The sequence below is a fragment of the Cololabis saira genome, chromosome 7 (assembly GCF_033807715.1).
Source record: "Cololabis saira isolate AMF1-May2022 chromosome 7, fColSai1.1, whole genome shotgun sequence".
In the NCBI taxonomy this organism is placed as follows: Eukaryota; Metazoa; Chordata; class Actinopteri; order Beloniformes; family Belonidae; genus Cololabis; species Cololabis saira.
Window position 1 is genome coordinate 18,211,428 of NC_084593.1, and position 22,751 is coordinate 18,234,178.

The 22,751-nt window shown below is 38.6% G+C and overlaps 1 protein-coding gene across 1 annotated transcript; it reads left to right on the forward strand.

Moving 5' to 3' along the window:
* The first annotated feature begins 1,222 nt into the window (after nt 1–1,222).
* On the forward strand, nt 1,223–22,402 carry bod1l1 (biorientation of chromosomes in cell division 1-like 1). Its single transcript, XM_061724914.1, has 30 exons — nt 1,223–1,431; nt 8,720–8,844; nt 8,952–9,142; nt 10,060–10,545; nt 10,903–11,049; nt 11,190–11,356; nt 11,509–11,605; nt 11,982–12,108; nt 12,217–12,277; nt 12,371–14,168; nt 14,257–14,327; nt 14,435–14,534; nt 14,619–14,729; nt 14,809–14,855; nt 14,961–15,012; nt 15,127–15,191; nt 15,309–15,384; nt 15,930–15,988; nt 16,093–16,168; nt 16,287–16,333; nt 16,995–17,115; nt 17,674–17,750; nt 17,965–18,076; nt 19,037–19,089; nt 19,195–19,270; nt 19,400–19,470; nt 19,631–19,721; nt 19,961–20,075; nt 20,264–20,335; nt 21,447–22,402. The coding sequence occupies exons 1-30, from the start codon at nt 1,315–1,317 to the stop codon at nt 21,565–21,567; spliced, it is 4,929 nt and encodes a 1,642-aa protein (XP_061580898.1). The 5' UTR covers nt 1,223–1,314; the 3' UTR covers nt 21,568–22,402.
* The last annotated feature ends 349 nt before the right edge of the window (nt 22,403–22,751 follow it).

The following is a 22,751-nucleotide window of genomic DNA, read 5'->3' on the forward strand; positions in this document are numbered from 1 at the left end:
TTAAACAGATGGATAGTCAATGAAGCCAAACAATATATGTTCAGAGCAAAGGGAGAAATGTGGTTCAACACAAACACAAATCAAATTACTGATATTGTTCCATAATTTTGTAGTAAAAGAGCAACTCCAAAATAAATGAAAAACATCTTCAGGGGATCCTTCACAGAAACAACAGACAGTGTCTATGTCTTTTTTGAAGCATTGAAGAAAAACTTTACATGGGTAGACTCTGTGAATTATTTTAAAAGATACTTCCTTCATTTTATTAGTAATTAAGTATTTTGCAGGTAACGACCAAATCTTTTTCCAGTCAAGATTGTTAACAAAGTTATTTCAATAAGAAACCACATATGGAATTGATACAACGTCCTTCTGAAACAATGCACGTAAATGACGATTATTATTGCGTCTCGAAGAGAAACAAATCTCACCAATTTCAAGTTTGGTCCGATCAAAAGACAAATTTCACTTCAAGTTCTGTCTGTTCTGCTGAAAACTGAAAACACCAATAAAGAAAAATGTAACTTAATTTTTTATTCACAAGAATAGGATACTAAAATCATCCCCCAGATTTTGTGTATTTATGAACGAATTTAAAATGTATTTGAAATCTCTAAAACTTATAACAACAATTAAGGCACAAAATTTATATGATCTCTTAAAGAATTTTCCCTACTGAATTGAATAAAATCAGTCCCCCTTATAAAAGCTGCTTTTTTTCCTTACTAGTTTAATTACTTTACTAATTTAATTACTTATTTATATAAGTTCCTTTTATTTCATTATGTCTGTTTATTATTTATTTTATTCAGTCTGTTGCACTTTATGTTAAAGCATTTTAGAATATGTCACATTAGGGTCAGTTTTATGTTCCCTTGTTACTCTTTCTGGATTTCTAATGCTGTTTTATTCGTCATGCTCAATTCATTCAGCAGCTGTTGTAGTCTTTTCTATTAATAACGTCATGCCATTATATGTACTACATTTGTTTAATTGTTGTTTATTATTACTGTTGTAATTGCACATGTACATTACTACCTGCCTTTGGAACATCTGAATGTGTTTTCACTAATTGTGACGTCTGACCTTTCAATAAAGTTTCTAAAAATAAAAAAAATGTAACTTTATTTTGGAAATAATTGACCATTAATCTCTTCCGGTTTATTTTGAAGCGCTCTCGGTTTGTGTTTCCGGTTCAGACCCGCTTCCTCCCTACGTCACTACAATAACAGAAAAGGCTAGTGCATTTTACCTGATGAACTGTCGATATTGTGAAGTTCTAATCCCCGAAGTCCAACAGTCTCTTACCGAGCCATGGCTGGTCTACCGCCGGGAGACCCGCAGCTGGTCTCCATGATCGTCAGTCATCTGAAAACACAAGGACTGTTCGACCAGTTCAGGAGGGACTGCCTGGCTGATGTGGACACCAAGGTACCGGCTAAAGTCTACACATTAAAGTTACTCTTGTTAGTCCACGGGCCACAGCCCAACATTTCACTTATCAGTACCAATCAAGGTGACTAAACTTACTTATAATTTTTCAAAATATCCATGTCTAGATGATATTTTGACCGCGGTTGAATTAGTTTGAAAAGACATCCATTTAACTTGTGATACATACCACCGATTTTGGTCATATTGCTTGTGATGTGTTCATGGTCATCTCTAGACTATATATCACAAGAGAGTAATTATTATAAAATCATATTATGGGCTGATTTAATGGAGGTTTAATGAGGTTTATTCAATGAATGAATTCAACACCAAATGAATTCAACACCCATAAAACTGAATGAATGAATGAAAAATGAATTCACATGAATTCACAAGTTTCATTAAATCAGCCCAAAGTATGATTTTATAATAATTACAGTCTTGTGATATATAGTCTAGATGACCATTAACACATCACAAGTGGTTTGAAAACAATCGGTGTTATGTATCACAAGTTTTATGGGTGTTGAATTCATTTGGTGTTGAATTCATTAAACCTCATTAAACCTCATTAAATCAGCCCATAATATGATTTTATAATAATTACTCTGTTGTGATATATAGTCTAGATGACCATGAACACATCACAAGTAATATGACCAAGATCAGTGGTATGTATCACAAGTTAAATGGATATCTTTGAATGTCGAATATCCAATATCCAATATCAAACCAATTCAACCGCGGTGATATTTTGGTATGATAACCCTTCCTGAGTGGCAGCTGTATCACAGTTATCAGCTCATGAAGTTCAGAAAATTACATTTTTTTTTTTTTTCAATATCTTTTTATTTCACAAAAGAAAGGCAATCACAAACATCCTAAATAACAGTAGGTCTTTACAATTTTCTTTTGTGCACACAAGCGAAATCTCGCCTACAACCCACCCCTCCCACCACCACCCCAAAAAAACACAAAAACAGACACACGAAATAAATAAAAAGTAAACTGTAAAAAAAAAAAAAAAAAAGTAGTAACAGTAGGGGCATCAAAACTCAAATACCTACAGATACATAGGTTACATAAAGTAAATGACAGCAATAAAACAGCAATCAGCGTATGATGAAGTTTACAATGAATGAAGCTCTAAGCCAGAAAATAATGGGAACCAAAATTCTTGAAAAAGATGGCCACGGTTATATTTTTCCAATGTTAGCTTTTCTAATGGTAGAAATGCTGTGATTTGGTCAATGAAAGTCTTAAAAGATGGAGGGGAATCGTTCTTCTAAAATAAAAGTATACATTTTTTTGCAAAGTAAGTTATCAAAATTAATATCCTGCATTTTTTGTTATGTAGTTGTAAATTATATGTGTCATTTAATAAATATGAATTACATTTTAGATGCTGCTGCGACTCAATGTTTCACAATATTGTCTTTGGTATAATTTTAAAGGGTACTTTTTAAGCATTCATTCAAGCTAAGATGTGATACATTTCCTGAATCCTTATGGTCCTGTGAGTATTCTGGTTTTTGTATTTTGTGTCTCTGTTGTTCCTAGATGACACAGGGCTAAAAGGTAGTATATCATGTATGTGAAAAATGTGTAAATGTGTGTTGTTTATAGTTTAAAGAGCTACAGTGACCTCTATGTTGGTCAGAAAGATTCACATCTTAGCTTGAATGAATGCTTAAAAGGTCCCCTTTAAAATGATACCAAAGACAATATTGTGAAACATTGACAGATATCCTGTATATGAGTCTATGAGTCTCCAGGATATGCAGCAGCATCTAAAATGTAATTTTCTGTACTTCATGAGCTGATAACTATGGTACAGCTGCCACTCAGGAAGGGTTATCATACCAAAATATCATCTATAGACATGGATATTTTCAAAAATCATAAGTAAGTTTTGTCACCTTGAGTGGTGCTGATATCTGGTCTGGCCCATGGACTATTAGTCTAGACGGATTTCAGAAAAAAGGCCTTTTATAAGAAGTAAGGAGCATTTATGGGTACAAGCCGGGAACCGGCCTACCTTACATATTTCAAGGGTGCTGAGTCCAAAAAAACCGGTACCCGAGTGAAATTTTGAGTTTTTGACCTTCTAATTTGCATATTAAAATGGCCGCCAAATTGCCCATCTTGCACAGTTATTGGACCATTTCCTCCTATTTTTTTTTGTAAGTAGGCAATCAAGATGAGGAAATTAAGTTTCTAGATCGATAGTCAAGGGTCAAACAAGGATATAGTGGAGGCTCAGTGCCTTTTTTATGTATATATATATGCAAAATACCAACTTTTAAGGTGAAATTAAGCATTATTTGTGTCATTTTTTAAGGCCGACATAAATATTAAATAAAAGTTACTCTGAAATTGTCCCTGTTGATATGACATATGATGTACACCATATTATATGATAACAAAGAAAAAAATCCATTGCAAGTTGTCTGAGATTTCATGTTTTTTTTTTGTTTTTTTCGTTTTTTTTTTTCAAATTAAGCATTTGTTCTCTAAATTCTCTAAAAACCCATGTAAATAGGGAAAAATATTCAAAAAGAGACCACCATGAAACGTACCAAGTTGAATATTTAGATCAGTACATAGCATGGTCAGTCCCATCACTGAGGACCCTTTGCCTGAGGTGAATTAACAGCAAAGAGGATCGTAACAGTTTCACACGCTTTGGTACCTATAGCCACCTGCAGCCACCTATAGCCACCTGCAGCCACCTATAGCCACCTGCAGCCACCTGCAGCCACCTACAGCCACCTGCAGCCACCTGCAGCCACCTGCAGCCACCTGCAGCCACCTATAGCCACCTACAGCCACCTATAGTCACCTATAGCCACCTGCAGCCACCTATAGCCACCTGCAGCCACCTGCAGCCACCTATAGCCACCTACAGCCACCTATAGTCACCTATAGCCACCTATAACCCCCTGCAGCCACCCATAGTCACATATAGTCACCTGCAGCCACCTATAGCCACCTGCAGCCACCTATAGTCACCTATAGCCACCTCCAGCCACCTAAGCCACCTGCAGCCACCTATAGCCACCTGCAGTCACCTATAGCCACCTGCAGCCACCTATAGTCACCTGCAGCCACCTATAGTCACCTATAGCCACCCATAGTCACCTATAGCAACCTGCAGTCACCTATAGCCACCTGCAGCCACCTATAGTCACCTATAGCCACCCATAGTCACCTATAGCAACCTGCAGTCACCTATAGCCACCTGCAGACACCTATAGCCACCTACAGCCACCTATAGCCACCTACAGCCACCTATAGCCACCTATAACCACCTGCAGCCACCCATAGTCACATATAGTCACCTGCAGCCACCTGCAGCCACCTGCAGCCACCTATAGTCACCTGCAGCCACCTATAGTCACCTGCAGCCACCCATAGCCACCTGCAGCCACCTGCAGCCACCTACAGTCACCTGCAGCCACCTATAGTCACCTATAGCCACCTGCAGCCAACTATAGCCACCTGCAGCCACCTATAGTCACCTATGGTCACCTGCAGCCACCTACATCCACCTACAGCCACCTCCAGCAACCTGCAGCCACCTATAGCCACCTGCAGCCACCTATAGCCACCTGCAGCCACCTATAGTCACCTATAGCCACCCATAGTCACCTATAGCAACCTGCAGTCACCTATAGCCACCTGCAGTCACCTATAGCCACCTGCAGTCACCTATAGCCACCTACAGCCACCTATAGCCACCTATAGCCACCTACAGCCACCTGCAGCCACCTATAACCACCTGCAGCCACCCATAGTCACATATAGTCACCTGCAGCCACCTGCAGCCACCTGCAGCCACCTGCAGCCACCTATAGCCACCTGCAGCCACCTATAGTCACCTGCAGCCACCTATAGTCACCTGCAGCCACCCATAGCCACCTGCAGCCACCTACAGCCACCTGCAGCCACCTACAGTCACCTGCAGCCACCTATAGTCACCTATAGCCACCTGCAGCCACCTATAGTCACCTGCAGCCACCTACATCCACCTACAGCCACCTCCAGCAACCTGCAGCCACCTACAGCCACCTATAGCCACCTGCAGCCACCTATAGTCACCTATAGTCACCTGCAGCCACCTACAGCCACCTGCAGCCACCTATAGCCACCTGCAGCCACCTACAGCCACCTGCAGCCACCTATAGCCACCTGCAGCCACCTACAACCACCTACAACCACCTACAGCCACCTAGCCAAATGCCGAAAATCGGGGCTGTTATGCACTGCAATGTGTACATTTCAGAGTGATGACCAATGTCCTTGTTTAAATGTGGAGTTGTAGTCCTCAAGCATACCAAGGCAATGGGTAACCAAAGAACTTGGAAAAGGACTGCAGAAAGAAATACTAATCAAAATGAAATTCCAAAGACAAATGGCACACAAGCAAACTAGAAAGGTATAAAAACAATTTACCAAAACAAATGACCTATGGAACTTACAGAAGAAGACAGATGAAAGCAAAGCAATTCAGCTAGAAACATGAAAGAAAATATACAGAAACAAGATCTGATCTGTAGAACTGTTCAAGGGAAGTTTCATGTTTTTTTTTCCCTATTCACTTAAATTTTTCGATTTTTGAATTAAGAGCATTATGCTTTGTTTGCATAAAAAAATGAATTCTCAGACAACTTGCAATGGTGTTTTTCTTGATTATTATGTAATATGGAATACATCACATATCATATACACACTGGTAACATTTAAGAGTGATATTGACTGAATATTTATGTCGGCCTTAAAAATGACACAAATAATGCTTAATTTCACCTTAAAAGTTGGTATTTTGCATATATATATACATATAAAGGCACTGAGCCTCCACTATATCCTTGCTCTGACCCTAGACTATAGATCTAGACACTTAATTCATCATCTTTGAATGCCTACTTACAAAAAAACTTGGGGAAAATGGTCCAACGACTGAGCAAGACAGGCAGTTTGGCGGCCATTTTGATATGCAAATTAGAAGGTCAAAAACTCAAAATTTTGCTCGGGTACCGGTTTTTTTGGATTCAGCACCCTTGAAATATGTAAAGTAGGCCGGTTCCCGACTTGTACCCATAAATGCTCCTTACATTCACTTTTTGGTACATCCCGTCTAGTCTATATGTAGTTCCTGTGTTGTTTTGGGTGTTTGTTGTGGTTGTTGATGTCATGTCATTGACAGCGACAAATCAAGCCAGAAACCTTGGTGTAATTATTGACTCAGACCTGAACTTCAACAGCCATCTAAAGTTTATCACTAAATCTGCCTATTACCAGTACTCGAGTTGTAAAGAAAAATCAGGGGGGTGGAGGATTTTATCATATGGGGACAGATAATTTGTGCTGATTACAAATAATATAATATATTACAAATAATAGCACTGACCAAAACACCTGCAGAAATACTGCAGGAATGACATAGCAGCAGTTAAATGCAGCCTTCTGTAAGCTTTAAATATCCACTGGGCTTACATCAAATACATCAAAACACAACAATAAAAAACTGTTTTCTGAACTTATCAATATGACTCTGTCCTTCACAGGATAAGTAAAATGGATCACTGCAAAAACTCAAAATCTTAACAAGAATATGTGTCTTATTTCTCTAGTTAAAATGTCTAATTTTAGTAAAAAAAATCTCATTACACTTAAAAAAGACTCATCACTGGAAAAAAACAACAATTTTCACCTGTTTCAAGTAGATTTTCACTTAAAATAAGTAGAAAAATCTGCCAGTGGAACAAGATTTTTTTGCTTGTAATGAGAAAATAAATATTTTCCCACTGGCAGATTTTCCTACTTATTTCAAGTGAAAATTTACTTGAAACAGGTGAAAATTGTCAAATAAGTTATTTTTCTGGTGATGACTCTAAATGTTGAAATAGCAGTAAAACCACATTCATTGATGAAATGACATAAGGGATGGAAAGGGGGGATGGTAGTTTTACAGGGGGGATGATTTTGACCGTCTTTATTTCAGGGGGGATGCCATCCCCCCTCACCCCCTCTCAACTCGAGTACTGCCTACTACCACCTAAAAAACTTAGCTAGAATTAAGGGGATTCTGTCTAAACAAGACATGGAAAAACTTATTCATGCATTAATTTTCAGTAGGTTGGATTATTGCAATGGCATCTTTACAGGCCTTAACAAGAAATCTATCAGGCAGCTGCAGCTGATCCAGAACGCTGCCGCCAGAGTCCTTACAAACACCAGGAAACTGGACCATATTACACCGGTCATGAAATCACTACACTGGCTTCCAGTGAGTCAAAGGATAGAGTTTAAAATCTTACTGCTGGTCTACAAAGACCTGAATGGTCTTGGACCAAAATACATGGTTGATCTGTTAGTTCCTATGAAGCTCCCAGACCCCTGAGGTTTATCTGGATCTGGTTTGTTGTGGTTCCCAAGAACAAGAACCAAGCAAGGTGAGGCAGCGTTCAGTTATTCTGCTCCTCACCGGTGGAACAAACTTCCTGTAGACCTGAGGTCTGCTCCAACTGTAGATCCTTTAAATCAGGCCGAAAAACATTACTGTTTACTCAAGCGGACTCCTAAATTAAATACTTACCTGCTGTACTCTACTGCCCTTATTTTTTAACAACTTGTGCTTTTTACCATTTTACCTCTTATTCTTCTTATCATTTTATTTCATTTATTTGGTATTTAAGCATACTCTTAAATTAAATATTTTCTGAAAACCGCAAATGAGATGTACCTGCTGTTCTCTACTGCCCTTAGTTTTCAGCAACTTGTGCTTTTTATTATTTTACCTCTTTTCTTATCATTTTATGTCATTTATTTGGTATTTAAGCATACTCTTAAATTAAATACTTTCTGAAAACCGCTAATGAGATGTACCTCTAGTACTCTACTGCCCTTAGTTTTCAGCAACTTGTGCTTTTTATTATTTTACCTTCTTTTCTCATAATTGTATTTAATTTTATTTGTTATTTACTGTCTAATTATGTCTTGCTGCTTTTAATGTTGATGTAAAGGAATTTGAATTACCTTGTGTTGAATTGTGCTGTATAAATAAACTTGCCTTGAAGCAGTTTTTGGCACACAAACTCATCATATTCAAGTAAACATGGTCAGGCGGTGGTAACTTTACCAGTATAGTGTTTGAATGTAAACTGAGGTGACAACAGCAAAAATGAAACATTTGATTTGTAATAATATTGATTTGTGACATTATTGATTGATAAGACATTAATAAAGCATTTTTTTTTTTTATTTAAATTGTCCTCTGCAGCCAGCTTACCTGAACCTGAAACAACGGGTGGACAACTTTGTTTCCAATCACCTCTCTAATCACACATGGAGTCCTCATCTGAACAAAAACCAGCTCAGGAACAACATCAGACAGCTTGTCCTGCAGTAAGTGAGAACGGGTACTCTTCCTTCACCCACCTTTCCTAGTGTCCTCCTGTGTTTAACTGCATGTGAAAGTAACCAACACTAAGGGTAAATGGTGTCTCCCTCAGATCTGGGATGCTGGAGCAGGGAGTGGACAGGATAGTGGCCCAGGTGGTTGACCCCAAAATCAACCATATCTTCAGGCCGCAGGTTGAGCGGGTGGTTCGTGAATTTCTCTCACCGGGCAGCTGCTCCGAAGATCCACTGCCCCCTTTGCCTCCGGCAGAGACAAAACCAGATATGAGCATTCCTGAACAAGGTACACAATGTTTCATCTAGGCTTGTGTTGAAAAAAATCGATTTCCCAATTCTAAATCGATTCTCATATTAATTCCTAAAAATCGATTCATATGTCTAAAGATCGATTTTTTTTTTCTTTTATTTATTTATGTATTATTTTTTTTCATCATTACATTACAACTTAATTTTTTTATGTTATTTTTTTGTTTATCCCCAAAAAAGGAATGTTTTGTTGGACACGAGAATAACTGGTGCCATGTTTTTGCCTTTAAATATGTTTAAAGGTATGAAAACATTAAAGTGTTAAGTTATAATTGCATAAATTGTCTATATTTCATTACTTTAAATACTGTCTTGGGGTTACATTTGCAAAAAATGCTAAAAACCAAATGCTCAAAAATTAAAAACCAAAATAGACCGAAAATGGAACAAATAAAAACGGAATGTGGGAAAAAATAAAAACGATTTCATATGTCTCTGTTTGCTGCCCTGGATCTGTTTGATAATTCTGCCCCACGATGTTTCTGAAAGCAGTTCTATCAGCATTCTGGGAGCTGATTGGTCTTTACAGCATCATTAGCTGCCAATACTTGCTGTTGAATCTCAATATAATACTAGTATTAATATGTTGCAGAACTACAGTCATATAATTCATGCAACAGCTGAAAAAACTGTTTTAATAACACTAAACCAAATCAATATCGGAATCAACTCGAATCGGATCGAATCAAATCTTGATAATCGATTTTGAATCTTAAGAATCAGAATCGAATCGATTCTTGACATTTGAATCGATCCCCAGCCCTAGTTTCATCCCTGATCAACTGCTTCTCAGAGTCAATGTAATATGAACATACTGTATACTACGTGTTTGTTATAAGTTAATGGTGTAGTTTGATTGCTTTCTCGGCTAAAAACAAGCTCACTTGTTCACAGATTCATCGACGACTCCAGCTGCCGCGTCTGCCAGTGATGCTATGTCCATCTTGGACACCATCTCTTCTCTCAACCAGGAGGCTTCTGTGAGGTCCAGCTCCACAACTGAAAAAGGCCGTAAAATGCAGAGTCTGGATGACCCCATGCAGGTGGTGGATGAGAACGAGTGTGACATGAATGTTGCAGAGGAAAGTGACAGTAACCACGAGGGAAAGCCACTGGAGGAGGCAGATGGAGCGCTAGAACACCAGATATCCGAAGAAAAGACGGAGGACAAGCACGAGCAGATGGAAGTGGAAAAAGAGGGGCTAATAGAGGAGATTAAGATGGAAGTGGATGAATCAGGAAGTCAGGAGCAGAAAGAAGAGGAGAAGGACAAACCTACAGGCAAGGTTGGAGGCAAACCCTTGGAGGAGAAACCAGAAGAAGAGACGGTTAAATCTACAAACCAGGCCAAGCAGAAAGCCAGAGAGAGGATAAAAGAGGGTGAGCTGCTTATGTTTTATTCAGTGTTTACTCTCTTGTCTATTTTACAAATTTTACAAAATAGTGCTAATATTAGCAACTTCATAAAAATTCCAAAGCTAAATGCTTTTTTCCAACGATGGTACTTAATGGCTGACTTTCATAAAGATTTGAATAAAAGTTTGAACTCTCACTTTTGGCTGCACAACAGATTATTTGGTTATTTAACAGAAAAAGGAGGAAAAATACGGTAAAATAAATACACGAGTTGGGTACATAAATGCTGAATTTAATTAAAATTTCTTAAGCTTTTGTTTTAAGTTGAACGCGATGTTAAAGAAAAGACCAATTAAAATCCACTGTGTCTTTGACATCCAGAATATTCTTTGGAGGACTCGGATCTCGAAGGCCTGAGTGACATCACAGTGAGCTCTGTCCACACCAGCGATCTCTCGTCTTTCGAGGAGGAAAGTGACGACGAGGAACCACTTGATTCTTCGGAAGAGGGCGAGCTTCTATCAGATGGTCTCTGACAGCATTCACGTTCATTCCTGTCTCATTTTTTGAAAGCTTTTCATAATTTTATCAACGTGGCTGCTACCAAAATGCAGAGTGGATGTTGGAGTTTAGCATTTTACATTGTATGCATGTGTCAACCTCTATAGACGAAGGTGAGGGAGCGGAGAAGAAGCACGCCAGTGGAGACACAGGAGATGAGGGGAAAGAATGTAAACCTCGGCGCAAGGCTTATGTTCACAAGCCCTTCCTCTACTCCCGTTACTATAGCGACTCTGACGATGAGGTCACGGTGGAGGAGCGTCGCAGATCTGTGGTAAGTTTTTATGTTTACATTTTCAGAAAAACTGTATTTCAGCTGTAATTAAATTAAAAGCTTTCCCTAGAATATTTGTTTGTAATCAACTTTAAAGCATTGCAAATAAAGAAAACATCAGATATGTACTGTACTGTGTTTAAACTCCACAGGCAAAAGACAAAGAGGAAAGGCTGCTCAAGAGACAGCAGAACAGAGAGCGGTTGGAAGAGAAACTTAAACAAAAAGCAGCACAGGATGAAGAGCAAGGTTGTTTTTTTTTTGTCTGCATCTTATCTGTTTTTTTTGTTTTTTTTTAATGTTTTCACTTGCAGTTTCCTATGTTAGTGTGATAATTTTTAGTAAGTGGACCAACATCATTTGCAGCTTTTTCAGTTTTTAGCACTGTTTGAATATCAATTCAAAATCAAGAGCATCACATACTGATGTGTGTGTGTGTGTGTGTGTGTGTTTTTTAATATAAGTGTGTTTAAGATGTAGCAATGCTTTTATTACATAAATTACGGTGTGATCCCAGGTTTATCAAGTCACGCTCTGTGCTTTTGCAGTGACATCTCCTCCTAGCCTTGTTTAATCTTAACTATGAAGTTGCTGCATCATTTATCTTGTCTAATGTTTTACACAGATCCCAAAAAGCAAAAGATATCAGACTCTGCTGGGCTGGAGAACCCCAAAGCAAAAGAGGCACGCAAAGAAAGGAAAGTCCTGGAGAAGAAAATGGCTCTCAGCAGGAAGAGGAAGCTGAACTTTAGGTACGCCATCAAATCTCAAGACATTTCTACAGAAACATCTGATCATCTTCAAATTGTTACATATTTTTCTAGTTTGTACTAAATGAAGATGTGAATTTCACCTTTCAGAAAGGAAAGCGATGTTTCAAGCAAGAAGAAAGGAGATACAGGAGATTTATACAAGAAGACAGTACGTGACAGCCTTCACAGAGGAAACAGATTTAGGATGACAGGTTTGTTGTCTTTTTTAATGCAGTTTCTTCTTTTTTTTTTTTTTAATTAGGAAGCAAAAATCTCAAAGACCCTTCAACCCAAACTCGCGAGGAATTTGTCAGAATCTGCATCATCTGACGAGAGGCACAGAAGGACAAGTGGAAGCATATCAGAAGATTCCTGTGACACAAAGAAGCTTCCAGACAAAAGCCGCACGCACTCCTTCATCCTGGAGCTGGAGCAGGGCTCCCAAGAGGCTCTCAAACAACGCTCAGTTGGGAAATTTGACCGCTTGTCTCGTAAAGAACCTCATTCTAAAGAGCGCAGGGACAAGGACCGCAGCCTGTCTGATGATCGCACCAAGCTCAAACTGAAGCAGGAGAAGAAATCCGAACATCAGGCCGATGAATCTCAGCACAAAGAAAGCGCAGCTGTGAAAGTGTCGTCTGAAGAAAAAGGCGAGAAGAAGCCTAAGATCAAAAGTGAGAAAAAAATGGCTGGAAATACAAGAGAGGGAAAGGTAACAGAAGGGGCGGCTGAAGAGGGAGGCTTGAAAGATGTCAAGAAGGTGAAGGGAGGGTCTGTGGAAAGTGTCAAAGCTGAGAAGGACAAACCTAAGGATAAAGATAAAATTAAAGAAAAGGAAAAGTCCAAAGGAGAGAAAATATCAGTTAAAAGTGATATGAAGCAGCTGCTTCGCCCAGATTCTGCAGGTTCCTCTGAGGATCGATCTGACATGGAGCCTGGGTCAGACAGCACAAAGAAGAGAGATAAACACTCCAAGGAAGTGCTGAAAAGGTCAAAGAGTCACCCTGAGGACAGACCCGTGGACAAACCCAAATCTAAAACAGACAGTGAGAAGGAAAAGACTAAAATTGACCCAAATAGCCAGAAGTTACACAAGTCAACCCCTGACATGGACAAAGAACACAAAAAGGTTAAGCTGACAGAAAAGGGAAAAATACCAGAAAAGTCAAAAGTGAGACCCAAAGAGGAGGCGAAGAGCGTACTGAAGACCGATAAGAAGGTTCAGAGTCTAGATGTCAAAAGTGCAGGAGCTGCGTGCCTCAGCAAACCTGAAGTAACAAAAGAGAAGAGAAGGGATGCAAAAGAACAGCGGAGGGTTTCCGAGGAAGCTGCACATGAGAAATCTGAGCTCAAAAGCACAAAGAAAAAGCTGGAGAAGAAAGATAAAGTTCAGGAAAAGAAGGACGACGTTCAAGAAGACAAGACGGCTCCAAGAGTAGAAACGTCTGAAAAATCTGATAAATCCTCAAAGTCTTCAGTTTCTTCTCCGAGTCTCGAGACAGAAGAACCACCAAAGAAACAACTTCTTCTCCAAGACACGAGCACGGACTCCGATCCCGTCACCGCCGCCGTCACCGCCCCGTTGTCAGATGACACCTGTGACGCTTTAAGTGACATCACCCCCGAGCCACCCGAGGGTGAGACGGAGTCTCGGCTCAGCGAGATGCCGGCGGTGCCAGCTGAGGCCGACGCCCTGCTGACACTCATGGACGTCTGCACCTCGGCGGAGGCCAGGCTTCCGCCCGAGAGCTTCCGAGAAGAAGTGACGCCCGAGATTGAACTTTGTGATGCCGATTTGAAGATGAAAGAGGCAGCTCTGACTCTGCTCTCCATGGATCCTGACTGCACCATTTCTTCAAGTTTAATCTGCCAGAGCACGAGGGAAGAAGCGCCGGCGCCATCGGTTGTGCCGCCTGAGCCACAACCGATGGAAACGACCACAGCGGAGGAGGAGAAGCAGATGGAAGCAGCTCCTGACATGGAGCTCCCTGCCACCGAGAGGTCAACAACTGTGCCTCAACAAACTACTGAGAGTGTCGAGGAAAACAAAGTCACTGCAGGTTTGTGGTTAACGGCAAAATATATTTATTTCTGTAAGCTGTTTAGCTCTGCAAGCTAAACAAAGGCTGGATCTCTATCTCTTTATAGATGAGTGTGAAAACCTAGAGAAAAAAATAGATACAACAGGGATTGAAACATCAGAGATGGTCGCTCCACAGGTAAATACAGGCAGCACAATAAACGCATCTGTCATGTTGAGGGGAATAAAACTGCTGTCATGGATGTCATTGTTCGAGATTTAAAATCAATTTTTGTCTCTACGAAGGAGGATGAAGCTACTTTAAAAGAACAAGAAACGACGAGTGATGGAATACCCGTTGAAGTACTGCCAGATGAGAAAACGGCAACATCAGCTGATGGAGAAGGTATTCGTTTCTTAATCTCTTTGTGAAATCTGTAAAAATGAAACAAATGTAATATCTTCATGTATGAAATCTTCTTCAAATTAGGAACTGATGCTGTCATGTTGGAAACAGAAGAGCTCTCAGGAAGAACAGAAGATACAGTGGCTGTTGTTCCTGACGACACTGAACATGTTTTAGAAACTCCCGCTGAGCCAGGTGAGTGTCGACAGACGCTGATGCTGCTGCCAAGGCTGTAGTTTCATTTGACTGACATTTGATTTGATGTCTCGTCAAGACGAGCCAACGGAACCAGATGTTTCTGTCCCAAAGACAAGCGTCGGGGTAAGTGATAAATATCCTGGGACAGATTTTAACAGTGTTTTCTTTTTTTAATTTTAATGTAAATTAGGTGTGAAACACTGAAAGTCATTTACTTTTGAAAAACAGGAAACGGAGGCTGAAGGTGAAGCGAAGCAGACAAAGATGGATCCAGATAACGGCAAGTTCTTGCTTTCTAATATACATTCACATGAGATAATTGCACATTTTTTAAAGCTTATTAATCAGAGAGTGGTTATAATTTTATTTTCATTTTTGTTTATTTTATGGGTAGGTGGAGGAGAAAGTAAGACAGTCGAAGAAGAAAATGCTGCAGTAGAGGAAGATGGTCCTCAATCAGTAAGTGTTCATGCTCTCACCACGTTCAAAATTACTTAACTGTTGCTTTTTTTTCCTCAACAAGGTTTTATAAAGATATTTACCCTTTTTGTTGACCTGTTTTGTCATTTTGTTTAGATGGAAGTTGATGTTTCTTACAAAAGCAAAGAGGTTGAAGGAGCTGAACCCGAGTCCACACTCGTCAAAGAATTCAGTGAGTCGACTACTATCTCTTCATACTTATTTACACATTGATTTTTCATCAGTTTCCTGTTTCAGGAGCTTAAATACTTTATGGTACGTATTTAGCTAAAAATAGTGTTGAGAATTTTGAAAATGTATTAAAAAAAATGTGGATCATGTTTGTTTTTGTGATCTTGAAACTCCAAACCTATACAGATTTAGGTTTTTACATTAAAAAAAGAAACCACTAAACTGTCCACTAAAACCTTTTAAACCTTAACCTTTCCAAAGAAACTAGAAAGTAAAGTCTTCTAGAGGAGGTTTGCCAACAGCTTTAACTATAAATCATTGTTTTTTTTTTTAAATCTAATACATTTTCAGGAAACAGAAACAGGTTTTAATGTCAATAAATATATTTTCTCTTTCACAATAGATGTTGATCTTTTTGTATTACATTTACATTATGATTTAATAAAGACTTTTACATTTATGACATATTACAGATTAACACTCTTGATGGCAGTGTCCTCCAGCTGCTGCTAAGCTCAGTCTGTGCCGTCTGTTTTGAATTTACAGGTAACGTCTCCAACATAAGCAACGGGGAAGATGAGAAGAGCCCAGACCAGTCAGAAAAGGTAACCTTCATTAGTTTGTTTGAAATTGAGCTTTTTAAACATGTTTCTAAAAAAAAAAAAAAAGTTAAACGCACACATTGATGACGCTGCGCTTTTCTTTGTAGGAGGAGGAAAGGGAAGGTAGTGGAAGATGTGAGCAAAAGCTGTCCACTCAGGAAGATGCATCACCAAAAGAATCTGGTATGTTTTAATGCAAAAAAGTGAAAAAACAAAACAAAATGTATTTTTTAAATATATATTAAAAAAAAAAAAAAACATTAAATCATATACTTTATGTACCACCTTTTTGTTGCATCAGGTGACATAAGAGATGAAAAAGGAAGTGAAGAGCTGCAGTCTGGTGAGGTGAGTGTCTCCCCGTTCAGAGAAGTAGTTGGAAAACTGGTGGGCAGGGCTGAAAGATTTTAGGAAAGTGTGATATCACAGCTGAAAACTGTGATGACGATATGACTTATGGTGTATGAACAGATACCTCAGTGTAAAGCGTTACTGTCTTTATGCTTTGCTGCTAAATTTGACCTCTGATAGTAAAGGACTTGTGCATACATGAAAGAAATGTGTTTTCACTATTCCAGCAATGGTGTGTACTTAAAAATAAAAGTTGAAGAAAAAAAAGAAAGAAGGAAACTGAACCCTGGAAAACTGCAAAAACATCGGTGATGCGGTTTTATTTATTTATTTTTTAAATATTTTTATCCCCGATTTTTTCCCATTTTCATCACCCAGTGCTCCTACCTAAGTGACAGTCCTGGGCATTGCCCAGGTGATGCGGTTTTAAATGACAATTTTGTATAAATTAGCATCTAAACTATCATCGCGTGCAGTAAGAATCCATTGTATGAGTACATGGCCTTTGGAAAACAGCAGACTGCTATTTATTGCAAAATTTGTTTGGTTTTAGCCATATTTTTGTCGCTCAGGTTGATATTGATATATTGTGCAGCGCTCATATATGTAGAATTATCTCCACGTACACTCGAAGTCATGTATGTTTTTATATTTTAAGGTAATTGGGCAAGAGAACATCGAGGAAGGACGATTAGCCACGGACGAAGCGGCGACGGGCCAATCAGAAGAGAGCCGCAGGGGAACGTGTTCAGCAGCTGCAGAAGAAGAGGCCACAGCTGGTTAGTTGTCTACTTTAAATAAGACTGATGCTTTTTTTTTAAATGCTGCTTTACAGTACAAACAAAATAATCAAATAATGTGGCAGACACCTAGAAAAGGGGATCGTTTTGGTCTGAAACACCAGTTATGTTCTCGGATATAAAAACTATCTCACTAATTGACATCTTTTGATTTGATTTGACATCTTTATTGACAATGGAAAATGTATAAATACATAGGCCACACCATCATCAAAAGGATAAAAACACAATAAAGCAGGAGCTTATTTCCATTGCATACTAATACTTTTTTCATTAGTAAATATGCCACATGTCATTCAGTTTTATGCCAAAGACAAGCTAAATATTCAAAAAATTAGCCAATATATGAAATATTGGGAGGGTTTAATGTTCTAATGGATTTTGCAGATTCATTAGTATACTCAAGAGTGGGACCACCTAATTACATTTTTATTTTAACATTCAATAAAGTTTCTGTTACCAGGTTTACGAGTGCTGTAGAGAGCTAATGAAGTACAGAAAATGTTGACGTTACTTTTACTTTGTTTTTATCCTCAGATCTTCAGAAGAAAGATGAAAGTGAAGCTGAGGACATCTCTGATGAAAGCTCATCATTGAAAGCAGAAGAGAAAGAAGTATGTTAATAATATATATGCCTATATCCTCCATGTGATGGTACAAGCCTTTATAAAATCTGTGTTGTTTTATTTTCTGTTGTAATGTTTTACTCTGAAAAGCGATCCTTGTCATCCACAAAGCTTCATGAACATCTCACTGTGCCGTTGCATACTTCGGGTTAGGTGTTTTCTCTGTTTTCATGTATATGTATCCTTGTTTTTTTGCTTTTAGACAGCTGAAAGTGAGCCAGAGACAAGTGTTCAAGGACAAAGTGAGGTCAGTTTGCCGCCTCCTGTTCCTGAGGAGGGAGGAGGTGGACAAAACTCTGACTCCCAAAAGACAGGTGAGTTTTATTTGGTTGCTATAACTTTTATTTCTTTTAAGCTTCGATTTTTCTTTAATTTAAATTTCTTCAGATGTGCCCACTGTTCAATCCCCTAATAACGCGTTTATTATAAAGTATTGTGGACTAAATTCTTTTAATGCAGAAGAAACGTGAGCATGTTCTGTGTCTGCGTTTGTATAAATATCAACAAAAAAGGCTCTTCAACTCTGCAGTTATCAGGATTGCTCTTTTAACTAATATTTATATAATATGCAGTTAGGTCAAACTAATAATTATACAGAACCCACCATCTCTGTTTGGGGAAGGAGTCTCAGCACCTCCTTTAGAATCTCCTTCAGGACAGGAGATGGTAAAGGAAGTGACACCTGGTGATGCTTGAGGTCTATAATTTCTTGCAGCTGTAATATTTAAAACAAAACTCTACAATTTTTATAATGTAATGCTAAATTGATTCATCTAGATCAATATGAATACAGGAGGGTGCGTACAAACAGTGTTGGTCAGCAGCCTGTGACATATTTCACTTTTCTGTCTTTTTCATTTCAATTTCATTAAATTCAAAACTAGACAATATTTTGTGCTCTGTCTACTTAAAGTGATGATACATTCATCATATTTACTATTGTAACAGACTCTGTGAAGCAATATTGTAGAAGCTGAATAGGTAAAGTATTGCATTCACTTTTGGTGAAATATTTTTGTGTTGCGACACAGTCTCAGACAGATGCATATAACAGAACGACAGCGCCCCCGTGTGGCGGCGGGACTTAACGGCAGCAGAGGAAATCAGACCTCGACTGCCGAGTTGTGCTAGTTTTGTGAACTTTTAGAGTAAGATAAATATGTCCTTTAGAGCCAATTATCACTCGCCAAGGAACTCGGGTGACTTTCTAGAGTTTAAGTGATTTGTGGAAACAAAATGAGGCACGCTTTGACTGAGGCATTTATGAATTTCAGGTGAACCAGCAGAGGAGAAAATGACATCCGAGGAAATGGAGAAATCCGGACTGGTGAGATTTGTTCTCTTTTTGGTTTACAGCATTTCCTTTTAGTCAACAGTCATTGTGCTAATATGAAGTTACGTTTTGTGTGCCTTGGTGTGGATTACATTGCAGGAAATCCAGTCTCCAGAGGACTTGCAGGACAACAGTGGACAGGAAAAAAGTGAAGAACACCCTGACAAAGAAAGTGGTGAGAAATCCCACATGCTTGAAAGATCTAATCAAATGAAATAATTGTTTGTGTTACAGTGAAATTACAGCAGGGGATGTTTACTATCAACAAAAAAAAAACACTTACAAGCAGATGTATTTTTTTCAGGCTCATCTCCTTCTGGGAACCAATCAGATGACGTAGAACAGCAGAGCTGCAGTCAGAAGAAGACAGAGGAAGTACGTCTGCATAGAAAAGAAGAATCCCTTGTCACATCTGCATGTGTTGAATATGTTCAGCCTTCACTTTGAGACAAATAGTTGGCACTTCACCTTTTCTGGATTTTGCCACCTTCTTTAAACTGATATCAGAACGGGACGTTTGTTTTTATTTCTCCAGGATGAGGGAGAGCAACCACTAGAGGACCAGGAGACGACTATAAAGAAACGGAGGGGCCGGCCGCCAAAGTCTGCAGCTACCAGTGATCCTGGTAATTAAATTCAGTTTAAACCTTAAAACATGTGAATAGTTAAGATTAAGCAAAGTTGACATGACAATTACAGTAAAAAGAGACATATTTTTATACTAAATTAAAACTTGTGACATTTTCAGTGATTTTAAAGTTTATTCATGTGGCTCATTGGTTATTATATATTATTTAACCCGTTCAAAGAATAAGTCGCGTATCAAACTTGTGATGCACGCCTTTGGTTTTGGTCTTTCTCACAGATAAAAAGGACAAGAAAGTAGAGGAGAAAGAGGGTCAGCAGAATGATGAGGAGGAAGATGACAAAGAGGCAACCAGGACCACGACCCGGTCAGCGTCTCGCCTGGAGGCTGAGAGGTCGCTCAAGTTAAAGCCACTATATAAATTGCATTGAGACTGTATTATTGATAAAAATGTCACTTTAAAACATGATGACAACACAATGCCAGAGAACCAGTTCACCTGAGACCCGAGCTGTCTGATTCTTTCAGAGCGATGATAAATGAGCAAACGACTGAATCTGATTGTCTTTCACTGCCCCTCAGAAACAAACCAAGTAAGCCGTCCACCCGAGCCAGTCGACAGGGCGGGAAAGACGAAGCCGCCGCTGGAACACGGTGAGTTTCTCGCTGAAGTTCAGCAGGAGTGAGCTGGAAAAAAAAACAAAGCTTCTGATCACAGGATGGAAATGTTTTATCCTAAATTCTTTTGGAGCTTCAAGGAATATTAGCACCCAGGATAAACATAATAACTCATTTTCAAGGCCTAAGCCCTTCTTTTTTTTTTTTTAACATTAAACAGCTTTTAAAAGACTATGATATAAAATGTATAATTGACTGGCAGTTTGAAGAACAAAATATGTTGTTTAGTATTTTGAGAATAAGTGAAAAATCAGGGCTGTCCATGTCATAATATGCAACACTACATCACATAAAAATAATTAAACATATATTTATTTCTATCCTGTCAGTCTTTCTAAAGTATTTGTAAGAAATAAACACCAGACACAACTTAATGTTGATCAAACTACATTGATAGATTATTCTTTAGATATTCTTTAGATAATTAACAGATTTAGGGGCAAACTAATCATATCAGCTCTGAATCGTGGCTTGAACAAAATACTACAAGCAGCTTTTGAAAATGTGTTTTCAGTTTTTCATGTCGGCTAATCACATTAAAGGAATAATATTAAGGCTCTGCATAAACATGAAAGTGGCAAATTGGGATTTTTAAATTTTATTTTTGCTAGTTTCTTCCTCTTAACATTTATAGATGACCTCTTTTTCTCTCTTTTTTTTTTACATTTGTGAATAAATATAATCCAATAAATCTACAAGAATCAGTTTATCTGTAATTGGACCCTCCCTGCATGATAGAAACACGAGAGACTTCTGTCGGTGGCTGGTCATCAAAAACACTATCTGCCTTTTGAGTTTGAGGAGTTTTGCTCTTCACATTTGTAGTCTCGCAGCAGATTTAGTCAGAAATGTGTCTTTACTTTGTTTTGCATTCCAGACATAATGGGGAAGTTTGTAAATCTAAAACAGGTCTTTTTAAAAATCTTTTTCTGCCATACATTTTTTTTTCTTTTTTTCTCTCCACTCTCAGTCCAAGTGTGAACAAGCTCCTGTCTGTGCGCGTGTATTAGTTAATACAAGACTTTTCACAAATAACCCTGGAGTTGAACAAATGGACTGACACTTGCTTCTTGTTTCCCTCCTGCAGTGGGACGAGGGGCCAGGTAGCAGCAAAGGGGGGGCGTAAACGAGAGGCCAGCCCTCCTGCTGTGCGAACGCGGGGAGGACAGAAACCAGAGGAGCCCCCTTCCAAGAGGGCCAAACGTTAAGTCCTCTAACAGCGCTGGAACAGTTTGCCCGTGCAGTGTTATTTTTGCACTCCACACTCAAAGACCTCCTCAGTCATTTATTATGTATAGTTGAGTTTTTGTGCTTCATTGACTGCTGATATTTTAAAGTTCTGGATAACATTAGACCCTCTTCTCTGATGGTTGCGTTTAGACCAGAGGATATAGCGAAGAATCCTCGAATATACTTTGCTCCTCTCTGCCCATGTGGTTTGCATCAGACGCCATCATTCCGTGGTTTATTCGGTAATGCCAAGTGATCCCGAGCATTTCAGGCCAATCATAGGCCTAATGTGCAGCGGAGCTGCGCTATGAGATAAAGAGGATGAATTGAACTGTCAGAACTGTCAGTCAGTGGAGGTCACGTTGTGTCTCAGATTTCTGTGTCAGTCGTCAAAGGTGTCCAACCTTCATGGTGAATTTTATTCATTCCGTGAATGAAAGCGAGTTTTTCTCACATTTCTGCTTTAACACTCATCATCCACAAAGGAAGATCATTTTTTTAATGCCTCTGCTGAAATAACAACAGTATTAGTTAAGAACATTGACTTCTTGACTGAATATTAACATTTTCTCTATAAACAGAATTCATATTGATGCGTTTGTGACAAAGTACCGTTTCTTTCTGGCTGAAGGGAGGAGATCTGCTCGTTTTTAATGTCCTAGAGTTCTGTCGGTAAATAGACATTTGTTTCATAGCTGAAATGACCAATGGATAAATGTAGGTTTTTAGTTGTCTGTTATATATTTTTCCATTGCTTTCTTTTTTGTAAATTAAGTGTTTTAATGTGTGTGTTTTTTTTAAATATACTGAACGCTAACCGACCTTTTCTGTGTGTCTTTATTTAAGTTCTCTTTCTTTCATTTTCACAGAAAAGCAACAAAATCACATTTCTCCTATTGAAATATTTTTCAACTTTCATTTTCTGTAAAGACCTGCTTGTTAACTTTTATGTTCCGGTTATATATTCATACGCTAGTTTAGTAATATTGCTCTAAGAAACTGCTCAAAGGAAGCTCCAACCACCGTGTGTTCAGACCTTTTTCTGTGAAGACATCAAACTACCAAAATATGAAGGTTCTTTTAAAAAAATTAACTTACATTTCTTGTGTTTTACACATTACCTACTTGTTTTAGAAAGGATTGTGTTTTTTATAATGTGGAA